A 16,858-nucleotide genomic window follows, 5' to 3' on the forward strand; every position below is an offset into this window, starting at 1 on the left:
TTCGGAGCGATCGCACTCTCAGTCTCGCATTCGCAGCGATCGCGCACGGTTCGTCGTCTGTCGGATGGTGAAGTCTCGCTCTCGTCGCGTACCAGTTTCCTAGCCAGCTTAAAAAGGAGTCGTTTTATCATCGATTGATTCACCAACCGTATCGTTGAACACAGTTCAGCGAATCAAAAAGCGCATACTAAAATAATAAACTAAACATCGAGAATCAAACATTGTTTGGTGTACATCGCGTCTCGTCTAATGCGGCTCACGGTCGGTACGAGTTATCCTTAAACAGGTTTTCCTACACCTACGGTTGGGCGACGGACGGCAAGCACACAACCATCCGCGTACTGTCGTTGTTACCTACACCATCGCAGAACGGAAGAAGCAAGGGATGCTAGCTGAAGAAGTCATTAGAGTGTCATTGAAAATTTAATCCAAGCCCAATCGTACCGTTCAGAACGTACGAAGCAAGCACGTTATATACATGCCTTTGATATCTGTGATTTGTGTGCGTGTGTACATTTGTGTATCTGTAACGATTCCTGGAGCCTCAATCAAAAGTGCACTGTTCTAGCCTTGGGATGAGCAACCAGATTCCATTTAACCAAACTTCTCCAACCACCTTGCTCTGTATCAAATGATCGTTGCATGGTTTCAAAGTGATATACAGTGTTCAATAAATCAAAAAGATTATAAAGCGGAAAAGTGGTCAAAAAACAAAACGAGTTGTCTGTTGCCTCGGTTGCCTATACAGAGGAGACGTATGAAACAGTGAATCTCCAGTTTGGGAAATGCATTAAAAGAAAGGATACAACCAGAACCATCGGTAGAAGAAAACTTCATACCGCTTCAACAGAGTGGTTCGAAGGAAAAAAAACCAGCAACGCAGCGCGGTAAAGCCGGTGCCTCTTTTGAATGTTTAATGTTCATTAATCAATTGGTAAGATTTTTCACCATTGACAAACTAAAAAAATAAACTTTATAAACAAATAAATAAACTATGAAATTAAAAATAATGTGAAGATTAATAAAAAAGCTGCGTACAAATGATAATGTTTTGAATATTAAAAAACAAACTTCGTATCGGATCTGAAGAAGATGCAATCCACACAGAAATGTGATGTTATGATTAATAAGGAAAATAAGGTTCGTCGCTTCTCCACATGTTTATGTCTTTCGTTTCTGTAATTCTACCGGTAATTCCCGGTTCTGCGACCACGTTGGCGTTGCAACTAAATGACTCATCGCAGCACAGAGAACCTGTGTAGGTTTCTTCGCCCCATAGTGCAGGCGCATTTCTTTTCCCCCAACTGACTCGACTTGGCGAAAAAAAATCGATATGTCACCGGCGACGGTTCAAACACCTAACGTTCTTCCTCTGGGAGAAAAACGTGTGTCCGTAAACGAACAAATAATGGTTCAAAGACCCAAGGGTTCGTCGCACAACACCGACACAAGGCGTCGCACAGCCCGGTAGGATGGTTAAGTACATAAATCTGCCTCCTTTGGCACAACACATCCCCTTCCCTAGTGTCACTTACGGTAAATACCGTTGAAAATGGACGCGAGAATGACAAACACTCAAGGCTTTGTGAAGTACCACTGATTCTGGTGTCACCACCAACGGTTGGACACTTTAGAGCCCCAATGTCCACCGGTACACCGCGCCGGTAAAATGTTCGGTTCCGGCATTCGGGAGGGAGGCAGGGAGAATTGATTAACATAAATTAACACCACCGTTGTCCCACACAAGTGACCGTTGTGTTTCCCATCCCTTAAGGGAGTTTGGTTCTTTTTCAAACTGTAGAAAGAAAGATGACTTACAGTCCGAAAGCAATGCGTTCTATTTTTCTCAGTCGGAAACTGCTCTTCCTTCATCAGTTATAGAGTAGTCGGATTCTAGTGCTTCAGAGCGAAAGAAAACTACATTTATAGAGCACGTTTTTCACGCCTACATCAAGCACGAGCGAAACCGTTTCGAGGGCGCCAAGCAATCAGCAGTAATTGGCAGACATTGATACGGCATGCCTCGCCTGCTTGGTGATGAAAACAAAAGCCCACCTTTTCACTTCACTTTCGAAATCTAAGGCCAACACCGGGCGAGATGTTGTTTCACCCAAAGCCGAAGCCAAGCCATGCGGCCTATCTCGACATAATTACTTTCATCTGTCGATTGCTAGCCCCACCGAAAAGCAATGCTGCACAAGTTTCGTGTCAGAAACGATTAGCCTTCTTAAACACCTTCGCTGCCAGCCAGTAAAACTCATCGTTCGTGTCCGATTTGTGTGATGGTAACTGTTTGCAAGCTGCTGCTACTTTCGCAATGATTTCCATGCCACCGAAAACATATCGCGCAAGATGGACACGTGCGTTCGCCGATGTGCTTCGCCATCGATTCTTCGGGCGCCCCCACCGTGTATTGTACAAAGGCATCTTGGAGCGGATTCGGTAGCCTCCGGTAATGAACGTGATTACCAACGGCACCAACGGACGCAATACTTCGGTATCGATGGGAAAGCCTACCGAACTACTTCACTGTGAAAAAAAAAACGAAGCAGATGATGCCGGTTGGAAAGCAAAATTGTTGCGAACATTCTGCAACGTTGCTGGCGCATGTTTGTTTGGGGTGGCAAACGAGCCAACTAAACCCGCCGGGTGTAATGCATGTTGCCATTTAACGTTAGCAAGAAAAAAAGGGCGTATTGCGAAGTGTGGAGTGCGCAAGAAGAAAAAATATAAATACAATTCAAGCGGTTTCATGTTGCTAATGAAACGGAGTTTCTGCTTTAACGCGAGGTAAAACGAATGCAGTTTCAATTTCACTGAAGGTTCTCCTCCGCGGCAGAAAGTAGCATCGCTAATGAACTAATCTTGCGTTTCGTTACATTTCGTTTTCGATTCGTGCCAACCGAGACAACTATCAGTTGTGGAGAAATTTCGAAAGGCAAAAGAAATATGAAGTTTTGGTGATAAGTTTATGTTATATAACTTAGAATGTGAGGAAGTATTAAAGTTGAAACAAACTCCTACATAACAATAAGCGATCATTTTACTAGCCAAACATTCGTTTAGCTAACCCATTAACTCTACCGACTCTTTGACCCCGGGAGACCATCAGTTTCACTCTGCTAAAAGCTTTACGAAAGTAGAAGTTTCTCTTCGCAAAGTCGCTTGAGGTTACCGAAGTTACCATCAACTATTATCCTTGACGGCGAGCCACTTTCGCACGTCCGTTCCAATACACAATCGGTTCAAGTACGCACACGTTCCTTGAACCAGCATCATCAGGAGGTATTCCTGCATGGCATTCAAACTTCCATAACCTTAAGCATTTCAATTTGAACTCGACGATGTGGCCGTAATAATTTCATGACCGTGATCGGTTAATGAAACAAAACTCACACGACCACTAACAGATCTATTGCATAAGTTGGTGACAACCCGTACGACGGCCGTGGCGTAAAAGCCAATATTGTTCACACTGGCCTTGCCTCGAAGGCACGCACTACAGCCAACCGTGCGGTGTGCGACTACTTTGCACATGGAAGTTGTCACTCAACGCCAAAAAAAAACAACCAAGCCTACCGTTGGGCAAAGAAATGAGGAAAAGCATTAGTTCACGGTATGAAAGCTGTTAAAAATCAATATTTGTTTTTCTTCTCTGTTTTTTTTTCTCGGTTGGTTTTTCGTACAACAAAACCAACATATTTCACTTGAACACTACCCTCAAGCCTCTCGGTGGTGGTCCGGTACGCCAGAAGCCTCCGGTGCAATTTCTCGATTTGTGTGAACCTTGCATGCATAATGATTACGAAAAGCGATAATCCACCGGAAAGCGCTGGGGGAGAGGGAGAGAGATTGATGCATTTTCACTGTCATTGCCTCGCCGCAATGCCACGGTGAGCAAAAGGAAAAGCAAAAGGTACCGGCGACATTTATTTATATGCAGCGTAGCATAAGAAATTTGCAGCGTCAAAAACAACCCTGTAGCAACAATTACCATGCAGGGTTTCGATTCATATAATGGAATGTTACAATAAGTAGAGAGAACATAGTAGAAGTATAGGGGATATTTTCAACCGGTTGAGAGAACTTTACAATCATATAGGGGAATGTGTCAGACAGCTAGGGGAATAGTGCAAACCCACCGGGGAGCTTTGCAACCTGTAATGTAAATGGTTCGTATTTTTATGCGAATGGCCGGAAACTGGTGACAGAGTCGTTTACCAAACTATGGACTGTACGGTATAATAGTAGCTTCTGAAAAAGCATATTACAAACCAACTGATACATCGTAATCTCAAATGATCATTTTCCAGCCTCCTGGGAACTTAATATTTGAACCATTTAATATCCGCTTTCGAGCGATAAACCGTTCCTATCCGCTTTTTTTCCTCTCCAGCCACATTTTTCAATTTTGGTCTAATGGTTTCGTAACTACAAAATGCCCGAACCGTACGACCCGAGACGAGCGCATGAACGGAAGAAATTGGTCAGCATCGATAATCACTTGTGGAGGCAACAAAAAAGTAAACAAAAACAAATGATCTACGACCACAACCAAACCGTGGCGGCGGTGCATGGTTGCACACGGGGTTTGGGGGAACTGCAAACGGAGTGTTCCGACGTATTCCGGAGGCGGCTGAAGGCAAAAGCATCCGTAACATCCTCTGGCGAAGGAAAAAGCTTCAGGAGGCAAAGCAACAACAAAACGAAAATGAAAAATCACCAGCTCCCAATTCAATCATCGGCGGATACAAAATTTATGCAATGCACCGAGCGAAAAACGGAACAAAATGAAGAGGCATCACCGACAAACGGTTCCCTCCTCCCCGTGAGGGGGTTGTTAATGAGGGGTGGTACAGTGAATCTTACAGTTTTCTCGAGAGGACTTTTGCCCGGGAAAATATATCACCTTCAACTGTTTGCGGTTAAAAAAAAAAGTACTTCTGCCCGAGACGATTATGTATGAACGGAAAAAAATATTTCAACTACACTCACTCAGCGAAATTGTAAAGAATTGAAACGAACATTCCGACGGTATTTCCTTTCACGGAGTACAAAAGCAACATGTCTTCAATCGCCGTAATGGCCCGACGGCGGCAGTCAAAGATCACGGCACGGATTCGTTTTCATCTGGAACCGGTTTCGATGTTACATTATTTGCCCTTTTCATCTTCCTTGCAACACAAGTGGAGCACGGATTTTTAATTTCTCTCTCTCTCTCTATCACACACTCGCAGACTTGGAATCGATAAAACATACAAGAGTAGCATTTCGATGGGAGTGTTCCTCTTTTTATGAAAGGGCTAGCCAGTGGCATCATCTACATCTTGATACGAATCGAGCATAAAATCGTGCTTTCGATGCGGTAATTCGTGATGGATCATCATCGATTGGATCATGAGGGAAATATTCATGCAGAACGTAGGAAAAACTGACGAAAGAAGATATTCTCCAATACTGCACGACACTTACAATCCTTTTCCAATCCATATGCAACTGTGACATTTAAGTTCGCGAATGCAAATGCAAGGAACCAGGAAACAAAATATTCCCATTGTACGGGTTTGTCGCCTGCCACACGACAACGTTCGTTGAAATCTTTTGTTATTTGCATGATTTTCGGAGCGGAACACATAAGTGGGGTTTTTTTTAAATTCGCTTTTTGTTCCGTTTTTCACTCCTCACACAGATCTTCCCATAAGAGCACATCGGAAAGCACTGATTTTGCTCTCTTCGCCGATTATGCAACATGCAAGAAGTGCAAGCAAAGCGCCGCAAAGACCTGTCCTGAAAAAAGTGAAAGAAAATTCAACCCATCTCGAGTGAGGCGGCAGCATTTTCCTACTGCAAATAGAGAAAACTGCCATTTAACGACTTTAACCGACCGCTGGATTCCACTGCTTCACGTTGACAACTGCATGTGCCTTGCGGTGGGTGGGTGGGGGGTGCAAACATTCCCTCCACATACGTACTGACTGGCAAGAGTCGGCCAGGAATGTAATGCTCTCGTAACTTTCTAACCTCTTACCACCGTTTGGCGCGGGACGCATCGGACCGATTCGATCGAAGTACGATCGGAACCAAGCAAAGGCATCCGCTGCTAATACCGGATTTCGATGGCGGGAAGAAATAGCAAACTCTAACGAACCGGGCAGAGATCGGCTGGCCAGGCCAACCTTAATCGGGTGGCTTCGAGGGAAACCTTACGTGTACTACTACATCCAGTCCCACTAGGCCACGGCGCAAGAGACTGGAAAGTCAGGAAGGCTCCCTCGTTATAGTACAAGTTTTTTGTTGTACCACATTTTATCACCCTCCCGGAGGAAACTAGGTGAACAGCATGCAGGTGTGGAATCGGTCGGACTGCAGGCGAATGGATTACCTCAGGATGCTATCGGGAGAGGAATGGTTAAAACCGAGCGGAGGCGCAGGGATTAAATAATCCGCTCGCCCAAAGCCAATAAACAGGAAATTAAGCGATCGGCAATAAACTAACGCTTTTGTAGGCAAACCATTTTCCCACCTGGTTTAGGTTTGCAAAAACTTTTCACGTCCCATTCAAGCAAACATATCGTAGAGTAAAAAAGTTGACACGAGAAAAAAATATATCAGTAGTTTTATTACATCCTTAATGGCCCTCCGTTGGACTTTTCATAAAGTGAAAATGGTGTTTCTACTATTTTTTCCTACGACGGACCATGGTGGAACCGATCAGCAAAATCATTTTGCCGGATTAAACGACGGAAATAAACTTGACAATAATGCCACTCTACACTCTACTTTAACCATTTCCCGGATAGAGTCGGTGATAGTCATTTTGTATTATGGGAAAAACAAATTAAAATTTATCTTTAACGCGTTAGCGGAAGAACATAAACAAACCGATTTTAGCTAACTTCCTTTCGGCCTATGCAGAGTATTCGCACTCACTACTTCCTCTTCATCCCTAACAAACACAGTTCTTGTCCCGCAGGTCGCCATGTCATGGACACGCTAGCCTTCACTGTCCCGGTCTTTACCGCCATTCCAACAACTTCCCCCGGTCTCGGAAGAGTTTTACAAATCTCGAGTAAAACGTGAAACACGACCGGTCACGAGAAAAACGAACGACTCCCCATCAGTCATTCTGCCCTACACACGCCCATTGTCTGTCTGCCTGTCTGTCTGCAGACTTCCACGACCTACCGTACCACTTCTCCCGCGAAACCCGGTGATGCTAGAGGAAAAAGGAAAAGTGTTTTTGGGCTCCATTGCATGGTATTGACTCACCGGCGCAAGGCACACCGCATCGACGTTTGACATTTGTTCTCGGAGCGAGGATAAATTAGACATAAACACACCCACATCCAAGAAAAGTATAGAGCTGCGCTAACTCTTACAGCGACTATTAACAGTTTCTCATTGTTTGAGACTCTACCCCGCGAAAAATGCAAAACGATACCTTGGTAAATAATGGTTTGAAGGACAGTTAATTGTTCGATTGCCGGAACTCGTTACGTGGTTTTTGATTAACGAGTTTTAGACTACGTTCACTTAAAAAGTAGTATCCTTGTTAGTTGAATAAATGTAAAACATATTGTAGATAATTCACCGAACAAATCCGTACTCCTTTACGGACCAACAAACTGCCAATCATTATATTAGCAAAACACTTTCTTGATTATCCAGCAAAATGACCAGTACAGAAAATAATCGAACACAGAAAAGCAAAACCGCAAAACCTTATAATAAGAAACGTAGGGTTAAAAGCGACCAGTCGGTTCAGAGTACTGTGAGTAATTTGCGGTTAGGCTAATCGCTTTAATCGAAACCGACGAATTTTAACGCCCTTCCGACTGGACGGTTTTCCATGATTGATGTGGTTTTCCAAAACCAGAAAGGTTTCACTGAAATGGAATCTCTCTTGTGTGAAAATTGCTAATATTAAAATGCTGTTGATGAAAGTAACGTTGTCGGCTTTCATTTAATTTACTCTGGGTTTTGCAAATCCTTTGCTTTCATAATAGAAACTTAAAAAAAATCACTGAACGACGTAAATAAGTAAATTGATTGGATTGCATAACATCGACCCTTGTTTGAGTATAAACACGATTAAGCACGATAAAATCATTAAGGGTAACCTTCACCAACTTCTACTCCAGTTTCCTTGGCTGTCCAAAACAACTCTCGTTGGTCAAATCTGTGCTACATCTAACATTCGGTGGTACTGATGAACCTCGTCCAAGTGGCCGAATGCCAATGAAACTGAATGCAAACGAACAATCATCATGCTGAAAGCTTAACACAATTATCATTAGCATTATAGTGCAGAAAGTATTATAACAGGGCTCGGTACTCGGTGAAGAAAATTAGGTCGTCTTATGTAGTGCACAAGAAGCCACAAATCTCCCGCTAATTTTAGAGCTTTTTTAATGCTATTCATGAATGATTGTTGCTAAATATGCGACATTTGTCTATTGTTTTATTTGGTGGGAATCATGCCACAAACTGTGAGCTAGATCTCCTCGACTGGTTTCGCATGCAAAGGCCTCCACCTCATTAACATCGTTTTATCTTTGCGTACCATGAATCGCTTCATCGACCGCCAACCCAACTTTTTTGCAAAAGTAGCTCCGTACAGCAGCTGAAAGAACCTCTAACGAATCAACAACGAGGCGCTTTAAACGTCTATCTAAGCAGTTTCATGAGAGCTCTTACCACTTTTCAATCGCAATCGGCCACTATCGTCACCAACCCTATGGAACATGATGATGATCATGATGACAATTTCGAAATTAATAACACCTCCATTGCTGATTGCGTAACGTGCATCATTAGCTACTTTTCTCACCGTACCAGTACGGGGTTGTGCCGTCTTCCAGCAGGGGGCTGTGAATGAGATTGGTGCCAAGATTTGTAGGTCATCATCACCTCACGCCGACAGCTCGTTTTTTCATTCGAAACAACGTCCACTCCATCGATGGAGACGTCTTCCACCGCTTTATTACACCTCTTGTCCACCTTGTATCTTTTGCTCTCAGCAGCTTTGGATTTGTATTGCTCGGAGAAGCAGTTACTTCACTCATTGATTGGTTAAAGGCTCTGGAGCGCTGCTCCAGCCGAGTTTGGCTGCTATAAAATCGACCAACAACGGCCAGTGGTGTTTTCATCACAGCATCATAAAGTGAAACATCCTCAAGAGTTCCTCCCAACAAACACTGCCTCAAAGACGATGGCACTTCAGCTCACGACAAACTCGTTTATGATAGGGTTCAAAGATCAGACGTTTGATCTTGTCTTACCTTATCCCTTACAGTACCTTCGTCGCTCAAACCTCTTTTCTAGCAGCTTTTACATAACAACCGAAAAGAAAACAAATCCACTCCCTACTTTTGATAGGTGCCGAACAAAGGCCTAAAGCCTTATGCAAACCTTCATTTACGATCGGTTCCTCCCTGGTGCAACCTTTCCAGCGGGAGTACAATCTTTCAGCTAACCCTAGCTTCCGGTGCAGGCTGTGAAACTCCGCGAGGTGGTTTTCAATTCACGGTAATTTTCAATTTATCACCGAGCTCTCTTTCTAATCGACAGCTACTTCCGAATGGGAGAGCGAATACCCACATACCTGAAAGCAAACGGCACAATCGATACCGTTGTTCCGAAACGGGGTGTAATCAATTGTCGATGATTATTGACTGAAATGCGCTTCCCTAGACGGGGCCGCTAATGAAAAAGGGGTTTGTCCCGGCGGGTCCCGAACCGGCTCGCACCTAACGGGTTTGGTTTCTTTTTCTGCAAGACTCACACATGTAACAGTAACCAATCGTTATTACATCATCGCGGGCTCTGTGTCGCTCGTGCAAACCAACCATGCATGTGCGATGGTAATTTGTCGTTGTTCTTCTTCAAACTCAACCTCACCTCAACCGAGTGTTAGAGGGAGGGAGGTGCCGATCAGCCTGGTCGTCATTATCATCGGGCGCTTACATCCGAACAAAATGGGCGCAAACAATCGCTCCCTGCTGGGCGTCACAAACCGAAGCTGTCAATCTTGGCCTACGCTAGGCTGTGATTTAAGTTTCCTCGGTATCCGTTGCCTTCTCCGTAGAGCTGAAATGGAATGATTGAGGTGAAAAAGTAAACAACAACGTGTCCTGCCTGTGTAACCATGGACCGGGAGTACACTACAACAAACAGCTTTTGTGACACCATGGTCTATTGTACTAGATACATTTTAATACACTTCGCCAACAAGTAGTAAAGTCAATGAAAAACCTCGGTAAGAAAGTATGGAAGAACAAACATTGCCGATTTGTGTTCAAAATGCGACGACGAAAAACAAAACAAATATTGAATCGATTTTGTTGGAATTTACTGAAAATTAGAAAAGTGACGAGGTGTGGCTAAACAATTAAAGGCGTAGCCGTGCGGCTTATGTTTGCAGATGGTAATGATGAGATTATGTTGTAGAAAAGGAATAGGAAACATGTACCAAACAGTTTCTTACATTGGTTGTATATACAAACCCATTACTCAAATCTAAAATTAAATTATGCAGATGAAGTTAACGATAACTATTAGAAAAGCTTACATTCTAACCATCTGAACTGTTTATACCGCCACGTTGCAAAAAAAACATATAAGAAGTTGTTATCTGCACGCATCAGCTTCCAGTCGAACGAGTTCATTAATGATGTATGACCCTCCAGCTCCACGGCCAAGACCGGACACGGACCAGCACGACGGGTGACTGACAGTTGAACGGCTTCCGATTCGAACGGCCTTGAAAACTGCCATTTTACTACCGGTAGTAATCTTTTCAACAAACAACGGCTCACCATCGACACACGCACACAGCAAACCGACATAAAAGAGGCGGACATCACTTTCGCTTCCACGCGCCCAGAGACACACTTCCCCACTCGTAACACTCGCGAACGTTACCTCTGTATCATAACGCGCGCTAAACGACGGAGACTCCGTAGACGTCACTTCTCGCGATTGCATAATATCTGGAGCAGATGACGGGGCGGTGCAAAATGGCAATAAACGAGTTAAACCACCACTTCCCCTGGAGAGGGGGGACGCCCCGATAGCACGCAGCATTTGCGTGCGATTTTACTTTCGGTCGTGGAAAGCGTGGAAAAGTTAAAAGCACGCATGCAGCATAAAGTAAAACGCAGATCGACCCGCGTGTGCGTGTTCCCGACTGAGAGCGGACCGTTTTCTGTATAAAATGTAGGCCAACGGACGGCAGACCCTAGTGAGACCTTTCTTGCGAAATGGCACGAGGAACGGGGACGACCCGTGGCGCAATATCAGGTTTCGGATCGCGCGAACACCAACGGCACCACATTCACTTTCGTACAAAAACCAACAACACTCCAAATCGGGCGGGCAAACCCGGCTAAAACCGGTCCACTGAAAGATGCTGGAGATACCGAAAATGAGATCAACAGATGGTCGCGCTCTAATCATGCTCTTTTGGGTAAAGCTGCGTCACGTTGGAGGAACCTTCAGGACGAATTGTGTGGTCGATTAGCGAGTCTCGCTTGCCGATGCAAATTTATTCCTTCGATCCACCGTAAAGGTGCTATGATCCTAGTTGATGTAAAACTTAACGAATGACTCAAGCAAAAACAAACAACGGCAGAGCCATTTGGATGATAACATTTTTATCAACCTTGTACATTTACCGAATTCGACCCGCTACCGTTCCATGTTAGAAATTCGCACATAACAGGGTGTTTTACTCGCGGTTATTTGTGTTATGTTGAACATTGCCACAGACTTGCAAAATGTGGAACCAGCTTTGACTCGAAACACACCGTTCATCAATTCACGCAAAGTGCTTCTTAGTGATTGCTTACATGCTTTTATACTTTCATCTCATACTCTCGTGGCAACAGGTATAAAAGACTACCCCGGAAAGTAGTCCTCTTATGCTAGTTGGGAAATCTAAGATGTACCTCGTGGTGCAATTCTTGGCGACCGTTGTATGAATGGAGCAGAGTTGGATGCGATTGGTCTGGAGAGTAATGGCCCAATGCCCCCTCTTGATGATTTATATTTAATATCGTAAGACACTTTCGTCCCTCTCATCAAGCGGTGGAACTCATCATCATCATCATATAAAATATAAGACTTACAAGAATGTTTTCTTATCTTGTCAAACAACTAACTTGCTTTACCTATTTCTCTATTTATTCCCGTGCAGCACTGTGATGAGGCATGCATCCGTATGGATGTGTATCTTGCTGACATTCTACAACCTGCAAGCAACCACACTAGCGGCCATCGTTCCGCCACCATGGAGCGACCCGAACAAAAACCCGTGCGCCAGCCAACCTGGCGGCTGGCAGCTGCTCTACTGGCCACCGCTTAAGCGCTGCTTCAAGATATTCCAGCTCGGCTACCCCTGCCCGGACACGATGGAGCTCAGCCCGGTGGGTGCCGGATCGACCGGGCTTGGTTCGACCGCCGAATGCCGCTGCCCGCCCGGGACGGCCCAGTCGCCGCTGACCAAGAAATGCCACAAGCTGTTCGAGCGCGGCCCATGCGAATTCGGCCAGTACTTTGCGCCCATCGCCGATCCCGCCGGCCGAAGTGCCATGTAAGACGTGATGTGATACTTGATTCGATTCCGGAGCGTGACACTCGAACGATTCTCTTCCACAGACCAAAACAACGCTGGGGTGTATGCAAATCGACGGAAATCTGCGACAGTGGCATGATCTACTGGCCGCAGGATAACAAGTGCTATCAGATTCACACCAAAGGACCCTGCCCAAGGGGGAAGCTTATCAGCTTGGACAACAACGGTATCGCCAGGTGTAAGGTTGGTGAGATTGGTACGAAAATATGTGTGGTCTTAGTTTAAAATATTACTTACCCTTCCTTGTTTTTCGGAATAGTGTGACAACGAAGGAGACCTTAGCAACTACTTCCACGAGGAAACCGAAACTTGCCATGAGTTCTTCTCCAAAGGACCCTGCCTCGGGACGGGTGAACTGTTCCTGCCGTCGCGCAAATGTGCCTGCCACGAGCGACTGCCACACTATCACAACGAGACGAACCAGTGCTACGAGCTGGGCACGATCGGTCCGTGTCCCTTCGGGCACACGTTCATCGTGGCGGACAGTAAAAGGCAGGACACGGCCGGCGGTGGCATGAAGGCCGAATGTCGCTGCAAGGACGGCTACGTGTCGTGGAAGGATGGCTACTGCTACAAACTGTACACCCAGGGTCCGTGCGAGTTCGGCTCGTTCGTAACGGAAGCGAACGTGTGCACGGTGAACCCGTGCGAGAAGGGCCGGCTCTACTTTCCGCAGGAGAAAACGTGCTACCGAATCGGCTCGCAAGGGCCCTGCAGCCTGCACCAGGTGGTGATCTTCGATTTCACCTCCCGACCGTCGCTGGACGGCATCTCGTACAACGGGATGTGCGGCTGCTCCGGTGTGATCTCGAACCTCGACCAATCCTGCACGGACGAGGCGGACCAAATACCGCAGAGCGCCTGCGACAGCACGCCCGAAATGGTCGAGGTAAACCGGCAGTGCTTCAAGCTGTACACACGCGGCCCGTGCGGTCCCGGCCAGTGGCTGGAGCCGAAGAAAATCCCGACGCGCATTCGATCGGCGGCTTGCGTCTGCCGGCCCGGATACACGCCGTACGAACAACCGCTCGCGAATGGCGTCATCGGCTGTCAGGCGCCCAGTGTCGGCATTGCCAGGTACTTGAACGATCGACGTCAACTCCACTCGCGAGCTCCCGGAAACCTTACCCTTCCGTTGTCCTAACCGCATCCTAACACCCAAAGTGTCCCAATCTTAACCATCGCCATACGTCATCCCATCGCAAAATCGTGAAGAAACGCTTCTGCCTTTACATCTTATCATTTCTATTCGTCTGCTTTTTATCTCTGTTTCATACCCTTTCCCTCTGTCCATATCTATGTGTGCTTCATTAGGTGGTTCATGAGCTTACTAGGCTTTGGAACATCCGACCCGGACGTGTACTGAAACCCGAACGACAGACCGACGAAGCGGATTATCGACAATGGCGCAAGCCAGCAGGCAGAGTGTGTTCGGTTAATTGGAACCCGTTCCAGTTACCAACAGTGAAACCCCGCACCACAACGCCATGACACGAGACAAGCACGCACCTTCCATTTCTAAACTCGGTACTGCTTTGAGAGCACAAACTGCACCTCGCGTACTTGTCCCTTCATAGCATATCATCATCTGGGCCTTTGCAAGCACATTTTCATTGGTCAGCTTCTCATCGCGCACCGTCGTATTCACTGCCATCGGCTCCACTTCTCGTTGTCACCTTTTAGTGTTGTGAATTTGCCTTATTCTATGTCGAAAAAAAGTGTGCCATAGGACAACAAAAATGGACATACTTTCGTAGGATGCATGGGTTCTGCGCTTCTAAACATAGATCATCTCATTGGCGATCAGTTACGATGCAGTCGTTAGGGCTCAAATACAATAAAAAAGAACAAACAAACTCTCTTCAACTAAAAAAGTTGACAAAATAAATAGGAAAGACATGCAAATCATCTGAAGAAATATACCAAATAATTAAAAAAAATCAATTGAAAGCAATAACTACAGGTTCACTACACAATAGCAGCACATCAGCCGTCCTTAAGAAGATGAACATCATCGACAAATTGACGGCCGAAAGAGACTCCAAAACCATGTGTCAATGGTCGGACGACAACCTAGGTCTAGGCTGGCTAGGTCGGACGACAACCGATAAGGGGAGAGCATGAAGAATCAATTTAATCAACGATCAATATGTAGACTGAATAGATTGTAAGGACGTGTGTAGAAGAGACGGAGTGTAGTTGTAATTATACAAAAATATAAAAAAATAAGTCGATAAAGGAAAAAACCATTCAGGTCGTGCACTTACTCGAGTTTGCGCTGCATCCGATCGATCGTCGACTGCAGGTCTTTCTTCTTCGTTTTCAACGACGTCAGCTCCGCTTCCGCGGTGAACAAAGTTTCCGTCTTCTTATCCAGTTGCATCTGAAGCAAAAAGGTTACAGCTTTGTTACAATTTCAGTGGTATTTTATTAAGATACTCTCTATTCCTTACCAACAGCTTATCTTTTTCTCGCTCAAGCGCCGCGTTTGCAGCTCGCAGGACACTTATCTCGCCTCGTAAATGGCCGACCTCTTTTTGTGCGTCCTCGACCGTTTCGTCAACCTGATGCAGTTTGGCTTCCGCCGAACCGAGCTGCGTTTCAGAGCTCATCAAACGGTTTTCATTTTGTGCAAGCGCTCGTTCTGTCTGATCTTGAAGGATTCTGCAAGAACGATATAAAATTGTAGTTCAACATTGCCACAGTAATCAGTGTTGGAAAAACTTACTTCAACTGGGAGTATGAAATTTTCAGCTTACTGTAACTCTCCTCCAACGCCTTCAACCTTTCTTGCATCTCGCGTTGCTCTTCCTTCAGAAGCTTTACCTTTGTCTGTGCCGCCGCCTGTCCACACATTAAGTCGCGCTTTTCCGCCTCCAACTTTACCACTTGCGTACTGTACTCCTCGATTACACTCTCGTGCTTGGCCACCGAATCGCGCTGGCTGCGCGTAGACAGTTGGAGCTTTTCCCGCAAGGCATCGCGCTCCTGTTCAAGCTGTCGCGCCTCGCATTTGGCCGCATCACGTTCCCGTTCAATGCGATGCATAGCCGCTTGCACGGACAGCGACGAGTGGGTAGAAACGTTTGATTCAGCCGTCTTCAATCGACCGCCGGCTAGGCTGCATGTGGATGGTCGGTTCGATTTACGGTGCATATGCAGCTCACTCTTCAGCTGCGATAGCTCATGATCCTTCTCCACGCTTTCCCGTTTCAGCTGTGAGACTGTGCTCCGCTGACGGTCCGCTTCCGAGCTGTATCGATCGCGCTCTTCCTTGAGGTTTCGCAATTTTTCCTCCAACTCCCCACACCGACCCTGCAGAGCCTCCAGCTCCTCGTTCGAGGTACGATGCTGCGAACCCTGCGCCTGATCGAGGGCAGCATATTTTTGCTTCAATTTAGTGTACTTCGTTTTCACCTTGTCATAGTCTGAAAGGATGTTACTCTCGCGATCCTTCAGTTCGTCAAGCTGCTTGTACAGCTGGCGCTTCTCTTCGGTCGCCTGCTTAAGTGCATTCTGAAGCGTCACATCCAAACCGCTCGCACCACCACCCGCCAGACAGCTGCTTGGCGACGAAGTGGAACTATCCGAAAGTTGGTGAATTTTACAAGCCCGCGATGAACACATCTCCAGCAGCGACTCTAGCTCGCGTACTCTCAGCTGCGACTGCTGAAGCTTTACGGACAGATCGGAGTTCTTGCGATCGCACTCGAGGATGTTAAGGTTGGCTTCCGATTCCACCTTCAATGCGACATTTTCAAATTCACGCAGCTCCTTCTCCAACTGTTGATTCTTCTCCGAGAGACGTGTCAGCTTGCGAGCGGTTCGCTCGTGCGACTCCTGTGCGTCGGTAAGCTTCTGCTGGAGCGCGACCTTCTCCTGTTGGAGCGTTTCGACATCATGGCCAAGGACATCAACGCCACGATAACAGCAGTCTTTCGCTAGTGCCGCTGTCGGACGTCCACCGGCAAATAGCGAACCAAGTCGCTGAATTTCGCGGTCACGGGAATTCAGCTAAACGGGTAGAAGATTTGAATGTCAACAAATTTGTTGGCTGAGTCATGGGATAAACGAACAAGTCACAGTATGTCGTCGTAAACGTGAATGGGAATAGAAAAAATTACAACACCGTCATGGGTTTTTGCCGCAATGAATCTCTGGCTTCTCTAATGACCATACTCAATGGCAAGGGCCCGCAACAAGTAAATGCATTTTGTTTATTTA

At 46.0% G+C, this 16,858-nt stretch overlaps 2 protein-coding genes across 2 annotated transcripts in view; one reads left to right on the forward strand and one right to left on the reverse strand.

Moving 5' to 3' along the window:
- LOC131260447 (centrosomal protein of 135 kDa) overlaps positions 1-16,858 on the reverse strand; it is a 35,397-nt gene that overhangs the window by 3,862 nt on the left and 14,677 nt on the right. Inside the window, exons 4-6 of the mRNA XM_058262172.1 lie at positions 15,363-16,648; positions 15,088-15,298; positions 14,902-15,017 (exon numbers count right to left, since the gene is read on the reverse strand). Coding sequence (XP_058118155.1) covers positions 14,902-15,017; positions 15,088-15,298; positions 15,363-16,648 — 1,613 coding nt within the window. The remainder of the gene's footprint in view (positions 1-14,901; positions 15,018-15,087; positions 15,299-15,362; positions 16,649-16,858) is intronic.
- On the forward strand, positions 12,204-14,000 carry LOC131260448 (uncharacterized). The gene is made up of 4 exons (XM_058262173.1): positions 12,204-12,592; positions 12,658-12,817; positions 12,894-13,711; positions 13,949-14,000. The coding sequence occupies exons 1-4, from the start codon at positions 12,204-12,206 to the stop codon at positions 13,998-14,000; spliced, it is 1,419 nt and encodes a 472-aa protein (XP_058118156.1).

The sequence above is a fragment of the Anopheles coustani genome, chromosome 3, assembly GCF_943734705.1.
Source record: "Anopheles coustani chromosome 3, idAnoCousDA_361_x.2, whole genome shotgun sequence".
Taxonomy (NCBI): Eukaryota; Metazoa; Arthropoda; class Insecta; order Diptera; family Culicidae; genus Anopheles; species Anopheles coustani.